The 7,871-nt window shown below is 25.3% G+C and overlaps 1 protein-coding gene across 2 annotated transcripts in view; it reads left to right on the top strand.

The window, feature by feature from the left end:
- The window catches only part of LOC100200656 (mucin-4), a 106,511-nt gene that overhangs the window by 33,475 nt on the left and 65,165 nt on the right, over positions 1-7,871 (top strand). For both annotated transcript variants that reach the window (XM_065807243.1, XM_065807244.1), the window contains exons 4-8: positions 1-159; positions 441-482; positions 710-922; positions 1,028-1,111; positions 3,589-3,786. The exon at positions 1-159 is cut by the window's left edge and continues 18 nt beyond it. In XM_065807243.1, the coding sequence (XP_065663315.1) occupies positions 1-159; positions 441-482; positions 710-922; positions 1,028-1,111; positions 3,589-3,786 (696 nt within the window). The remainder of the gene's footprint in view (positions 160-440; positions 483-709; positions 923-1,027; positions 1,112-3,588; positions 3,787-7,871) is intronic.

Genomic DNA, 7,871 nt, shown 5'->3' with positions numbered 1-7,871 from the left:
GAGAATGCCATCCTAGTGTACCACTTGTAAGCTGTGAAATTAACTATTGTGATTTTGCATCTTGTCCTAACTTTCCTAATGCTGAATGTCACTTAAATTTGTGTGGGAAGTGTGAGCCAGTATACTATGTTAATGGAAGGAAAATAAATTGTTATGACTGTAAATCTATCTTTATTTAAATAATATTTTTCATAATTTTTAAAATATATTTTTTCTTTAATTTTTGTTTTAAATAACAAAGTTGTAATTTTTTTTGTTATTTTAGATTTTAATTCAAGTTGAAATAAATAAAATATAATTATAAGGAATTATTTTGTTTTATGTAAAAAACAAACAATATTAATTGTATCTGTACTAATTTGTATTAAGTGTTTCAAAATATAAATTTTATTTTATTTAATTTTAGAAAATAAAAATTATGTTTTTTTTTTTAAATTTAGTTCAAACAACTTATCCATTATTATTAAACTCATCGAAAAATGGTATATTTAAAGTTTTTGTTTTATTTAGGATTTAAACCAAAATCTTTTTTTTTATTATAATAAGCATTATGTGTTTATATTCATTTGTATTCATTATACCATATTTATTGTAAACAAATTTTTCAAAATTTTTTCAAATTTTTTAGGCATTATATAGTTTCTAAATATGTGTCATTTAAATCAAGTCATGCTTCATTTTGTTCTTTAATTTTTATTTATCTTGTAAGATGATCATTCGTCACCATGCTTCAAAGAACGTAAACAAGTTATTCAAGGAAATAAAGTAAATGAATTTATTGTTGATTGTGAACCAAATGGTTCATATAAGCCTATACAGTGTTGGCCTTCTGTTGGTGTGTGCTGGTGCGTAAACTCAAATGGAGAGGAACTGTTTGGAACAAGAAGTTATTTTCCACATAGACCGAGCTGTGAAAATTTAGGCAAGGAACATGTTTTGTTTTTTAATTAATGTTTTAAATTTAATTTTTTTAAATTTTTTTATTAGTAATCCTTTTGTTATTATTTTGTGTTTTTTTTTTTTACAGTTGAAGACTGTCGTAGTAAAGAATTTGGCTGCTGTCCAGATAATAAAACAGCAGCACAAGGTTTGAACTACGAAGGATGCTCAAGTAATTAGATCATATTTATTATTTTAGAATATAAATTATGTATTTTTAAATGGTAAAAAAACGGTAGAAGTCAAGTATATAATAAAATCAAGTATATATATACATAATGCACCATTTAATATTGCATCAGGTTTACTAGTTTTTTATGATAGTAAATGTTTAGCATGGGCATTAAATAATGAAAATTGTTTAAATTTTTATTTTTCATTAAATCTTAAATTAAAAACTACTTAAATTAAAAAACTGGTCAAAATTAGTACAAGTAATATTATATTATATTATGTATTATATGTATTTATATGCAAGATACCTAATTTTTTCTACACACACAGACACACATGCACAACTGCAGCAGTTGGCATTGAATTGGTTGCAAATGTACTCTGCTGATTAAAGATTTAACAAAAGTGTTCTCAAAAAAATATATACTTTTGTTAAACCATGATGAGTAGAGTACAATATTTAGAGCTTTTAAATTTCATTATAGCATGGCTTTAAAAATGTTCTAAAAAGATTTAATGTTGTTTAGTTAATTCAAAATATATCTGCAATGGATTGATACCTTAACACTTAAGTAAGTCTAGTAAATTTAACAACTAAATTATTATAGCTGCTAAGTTAAAAAAAATCTTTATTAGTAATAGTTTAGTAATAGTAAATGTAAATAAAATACAGTAAATATAAATAAAATCTAGTTAATGTAAATAAAGTGTAGTAAATATAAATAAAATTTAGTAAATGTAAATAAAATGCAGTAAAAACATTTTACTCTGAAATCTAAAACTTGAAATCCAAAGCTAAAAAAAGTAAAAAAAAAAAAAGTAAAAAAGGCTGCATGGAGAAACAGATTAAGCACATTACTTTCAGAAGCATAGGGTGGATTTGAATCTTGAATACTTTGATTGTGAGCTGAGTGTTCTACCTTTAGTGTGCTACCACATTGAAAGATAAAATGTAATTATCATATTAAAAAAATTTATGTTATACAGGTTAAAAGGATAATCCAGGTTAATGCAAACAGTGTTCAGAAATAGTTAAAACCTCTGGTAGCAGTACAAGTGTGTATGAGTTACATTACATTTGCTATGTAATAAAGTTATGCTTATTTAGAGTAATCTACTTAAAAATTGTTGATTAATTGCAATCAGTACAAAAGATTTATAAAATGGTTCGTTTTTCAATCTTGCTTATATCTTAGGTAGCTCATTGTTTACGTTTTCTTATATTATACATATTTATGTGATTGTTCCATATATCACCCACAAACTCAACTTATGCTAAAAATGTTTATACTTACAGACATTTGTATGTAGTGCTATACAAACGGATGCTTTACCAATGCACATTTACAATGTTAAATTTACATACAAGTGTGGATAAAAGATGCACGTTTGTATGCCTCTGACATACAAGTGTGCATAACCATTAAAATACAAATGCAATGTGTCAAAAAGAAAAGGTATGACAATTGTTTTTTTTAAGAAAAAAAAATGATCATCACAACTTAACAACTTAAAAATTTATTTTTTTGATATCTTACATTTCAAAAGACCAGTTGTTTGCTATAATAGTTTTACAAATTATTATAATTATTATTTAAAATTTGTGCACATATATTTTCCAAATGGTCACACACAAGCAGTGAATGCCTGAGGAGAGAATAAAATAAATAATGATAAAAGAAAATTAGTTTTTCGAACTAAGTAAATTTATAGACAGTTAGTCCAGACAAAAATATAGCTGATAGTAAGGCAAAGGTGTGTATCCATCGAGGACAATTTAATGCTTGGATTAGAAAGAAATAGTTTAATAATTAAAAATTTCATATACATGCTGTTCTTCTTGCTAAGCTCACTCGTTATTTCCCCCATGTGAATTTGAAAACTTGATTTCATCATATGAAGTGAGCTTAATGAGAAAACCAGCATGCCAGACTTCGTTAATATATATACATATAGCTTAAATTGCTAGTTTAGATAAGTACTCTTTAATCACACTGAAATAGACTGCTTCTGGGGGCTTCAGTACATACATCAACTGACTCACAGCAGAGTGCTACTACACTGACTGAGTGTTTGGCATGGGGCAGCAATTTATTCTTTCATTATTCTTCATTTTTTTCTTTTTCTAAAAATATGGTATGCTATTAAGGTAAGGAAAAAAAGGGAGCAAATCTAAACAGCTATAGAAGATATATATATATATATATATATATATATATATATATATATATATATATATATATATATATATATATATATATATATATATATATCATACATATATATATATATATATATGTATATATATATATATATATATATATATATATATATATATATATATATGTATATATATATATATGTATATATGTATATATGTATATATGAATAAATATTTATTTTTAATGTTGTTTATTTTTATTTTATTTATTTTTAATGTTTTTTTAAGTTTTTATTCAAATATTTACTTCTTAGGCTCAACTTCAAAATGTGAACAATTGAGATCAATGCCTAAGTTTTTCAATTTCTCATTTCGGCCTCAATGTGACGATAATGGTTACTTTAATTCTGTTCAGTGCTGGGATGCTTTGAATCAATGCTGGTGTGTGAATAAAGATGGGTTAGAAATCAAAGGCTCTAGAGTAAATGGCAAAAAGCCAGATTGTTCAGAAGGTACTTAGATTTTCTATAAAATGTAATTTTTTTAATTTTTAATTTTTATTGCATTATATTTAAGTTTGTTATATTAATTAGAAAAATAATTTTAAATGTCTGGTGTGCAAAAAATATTAGAACTGTCCTAATCTAAATCAGCTAAGTAACTTATTATTCATTGCATAACTTATTAAAGTTTATAATCAGAACTTATATATTAAGTCTGAACTATGAATGTTTAAGAATAAGAAAACTATGAATGTTTGATTTTAAGAATAAGAAAACTAAAGTTTAATGAAAAGCATCTATTAAAAAACAAACAAAAAAAAGGAAGCAACATGTTGCTTTTTGTTTGTTTATTTTTTACTAGCTTCATCATGCTCAAGGGAAGCAAAATAAACATGCACACAGTGTCTATAAGTGATTAGTCAAGATTGAAGTCACTTCTCCACAACTGGAAGAATATAACAAAATTTACAAACATTGCTTTTAAATGATTCAGGATTTGATTTCACAAGCAGAGCTCACTTTAATTAAGAGTTTGCTGGCTACCTTTTTAGGAAATTTTTACAGTCTTGGTGAAAAGAAAGAGATTGGCAAAGCTAAACATTTAGGTGCAGCCATTTTGTGGTAGTCAATTTGCTAGGAATGAGTGACTCTTAAAATACACTCTGTTTTCTACATACTTGAGAATTTGCTGAATACAATGGAAATACACTTGGGATTTCAGTGAACAGTCAACAGTAACAATGACTTCAATATTAAAAAATCATTGGAAAAGTATACAGGTCACAAATCCAATCCTTATTATGGGTCTAGGTTTTTGCAGTCCATTGGCTTTAACAGCAAACATTAGTGAAGTTGTTAAAGAAACTACTTAACATTTAAATAAAAAATACAAAATTTCACTTAATATTAGTATTATACAGTAAAATCACATTTATTTTAGTATTTTCACCTTTTTGGTAACATTATTTGCAAAAATTTGGTTTAAGCATATACATACTCAAATTTTACATTTGAAATTTTGTTTTCATGTCTGAAAGTTACACATTTCAAACACAAAAAAAACTGCCACAATCTCTGTATTTTATTTACATATTTATGCTATATTTTTGCTGGCTTAAATTTTTTTTTGCTGCGCAAACCCAGCAACTCCCTTGCATGTTCTCCCTATACCATTCAATATATGTACTAAAGCCTTTGCAGCTCTCTAAAGTATTATGACAACTGATTGCCTATATAAGTGTTACATATATAAAATTAATGTTATATACAAATATAACGGGTTATAAATAAGTTTTTAGACTGGAATAAAAACCTTATTTTTGGAACAAAAATTTTTACTTGAAACACAAAACTTAAAAAAAATAATAAAAAAATGTATTTTTTTAGTATTTGAAGACGATTTTAGATTTGAAAAAAAAATTAGACACCTTGTCTTCTTATATAGTCAAGTTTTTTCCTAACACCCAAAGTTTGGTTTTGTACAAACTCAAGATCCATTTTGCCAGTAAAAAACAAAACAGTAACAAAACAGTAGATAAATCTAGGCTTCAACTCATCAAAGTTCTTTGCTGTCCAATCGCCTTCATAAACTTTATTTTATTAGTTTCCCCATCTTGGTATAAAATTAATTTTTTGCGCATTTGGGTAATTTACCATGCTTTTTGCATAATAAGCAGATGCCAGTCAGGCCAAAATACATACTCTCATGTGCTATAAAATTTATTTATAATAGGTACCAAATACTTTTTAATTATGGCTTCCAGGTAGACTGTTAGGTTCACTGCCATTCCTGAAAGAATAAAAAACAGCTTGATACGCCTTTTGGTGAAATACAATGCCAAACTAATACTTTTTTTTTATATTTGGCTTTAAAATTAAACTTTACATGCGAGGAGTCAGAATTATATCACTTGAATAAAAACAGATTTGCCAGGCTGGGGCGAATGAGTTAAATTAAAGAATATTTTATCATCTTAAACAAATCATTATTTTTATATTCTTCCAACATTTTTCGACACTTTTTCTGATTTTCAGTTAGAAGTGGTTTTTTACTTTTTTCATAATATTTGATCTTTGTTCTCTTATTTCAAATCTTTGAAACGTAACTTTGATGACATTTTAGCTTTCTTAAAACAATTTTGGGAACAGCCAGAACCATGGTCAAACTTTTATTTAATATATCAGATATTAGCTTTTGATGCAACTATAACAGGTCTACCACAAGATTTTTTTCTTTCTAATGATCCGTTAGTTGCAAGAGACTCAATCCAATTAAAAATAGTTAATTTTGTGTTATCAATAGCTATAAAATGGTCGGCAATATCCTTTTTTTGTTTATCTGGATTATTTTCCTAGAACTTGTACAAATCATTCTTATTGTTTATATATTTTGCCATTTTTTAGAAATTATTAAATAAATTTATTTATTTTTTGATTTTTTTAAAATCAATCTAATTATGGCTTGAAAATGTTACTATTGGGAACCTCTTTGTACATTTCTTTGCATTGATAACTTAACATTAACTCCAGTCCAGAAATTTATTCATAACCCATTATATATATATATATATATATATATATATATATATATATATATATATATATATATATATATATATATATATATATATATATATATATATATATATATATATATATGTATATATATATATATATATATATATATATATATATATATATATATATATATATATATATATATATATATATATATATATATAGATCTATATATTGTTGTCTTTGGGAAGAGCGGAAGGAAAAAAGTGATTCTTACGCCAACACATACGTCGCTTTTAATTACTTTTGACTTTCGTCCAACATTTGCGTGTTGGACGAAAGTAAAAACCATTAATTTAATTACAAATAAATCGTTTTAAAAAAAACCCACAAAAACGCAAATTTAATTGACCAGAATGTTTAAAAAACATTCTGAAAGTTTTTAAAAATATAATCAATGTTTTTATTTTTATTTTTTTTAATAAAATGTTTTTATTTTTATTTTTTTTTACTGTAAATCATGCGCGGAGTGTTGCTACATCAACTATCTTATAGCCTGACTCGCAAGGGAGTGCTGCTACATCGACTGACAAATAGCCTGACCCGCAAGGGAGTGCTGCTACATCTACTATCTTTTAGCCTGACCCGCAAGGGAGTGTTGCTACATCGACTGAGGGTTTGGTTGGGGGCAGGCAATCTATCAATTAATAAAAAAAAATAATTCCGGTCTTGCATTTTAATTTTTACTTTTTGTCAACAAAATATGGAAAAAACTTTCGGACAACATCTACGTGTTGTATATATATATATATATATATATATATATATATATATTATATATATATATATATATATATATATATATATATATATATATATATATATATATATATACATATATATATATATATATATATATATATATATATATATATATATATATATATATATATATATATATATATATATATATATAAAAATATATATATGTATACATATATAATTATCATTACATTCTAAATATATATATATATATATATACAACCCGTAGATGTTGTCCGAAAGTTTTTTCCATATTTTGTTGACAAAAAGTAAAAATTAAAATGCAAGACCGGAATTATTATTTTTTATTAATTGAGAGACTGCCTGCCTTAACCAAACCCTCAGTCGATGTAGCAACACTCCCTTGCGGGTCAGGCTAAAAGATAGTAGATGTAGCAGCACTCCCTTGCGGGTCAGGCTATTTGTCAGTCGATGTAGCAGAACTCCCTTGCGTGTCAGGCTATTTGTCAGTCGATGTAGCAGCACTCCCTTGCGAATATAATTATCATTACATTCTAAATATATATATATAAATATATACATATATATATATATATATTAGTAGTAGAAAATCACTTACCAAAAATTTTTTCCATTTAACACTGTGTTTCATCAACAAAGATTCATCAGAAATATAATTGCTCTGTTCTTTTAAGAACATTGAGCACTCTATGGTGTAGAATACTTTTTAAAGTTGTTTAAATATATATATATATATATATATATATATATATATATATATATATATATATATA

Source organism: Hydra vulgaris, chromosome 10 (genome assembly GCF_038396675.1).
Source record: "Hydra vulgaris chromosome 10, alternate assembly HydraT2T_AEP".
NCBI lineage: Eukaryota > Metazoa > Cnidaria > Hydrozoa > Anthoathecata > Hydridae > Hydra > Hydra vulgaris.
The sequence above is the reverse complement of the archived record's forward strand: the minus strand, read 5'-3'. Positions and strand labels throughout refer to the sequence as shown.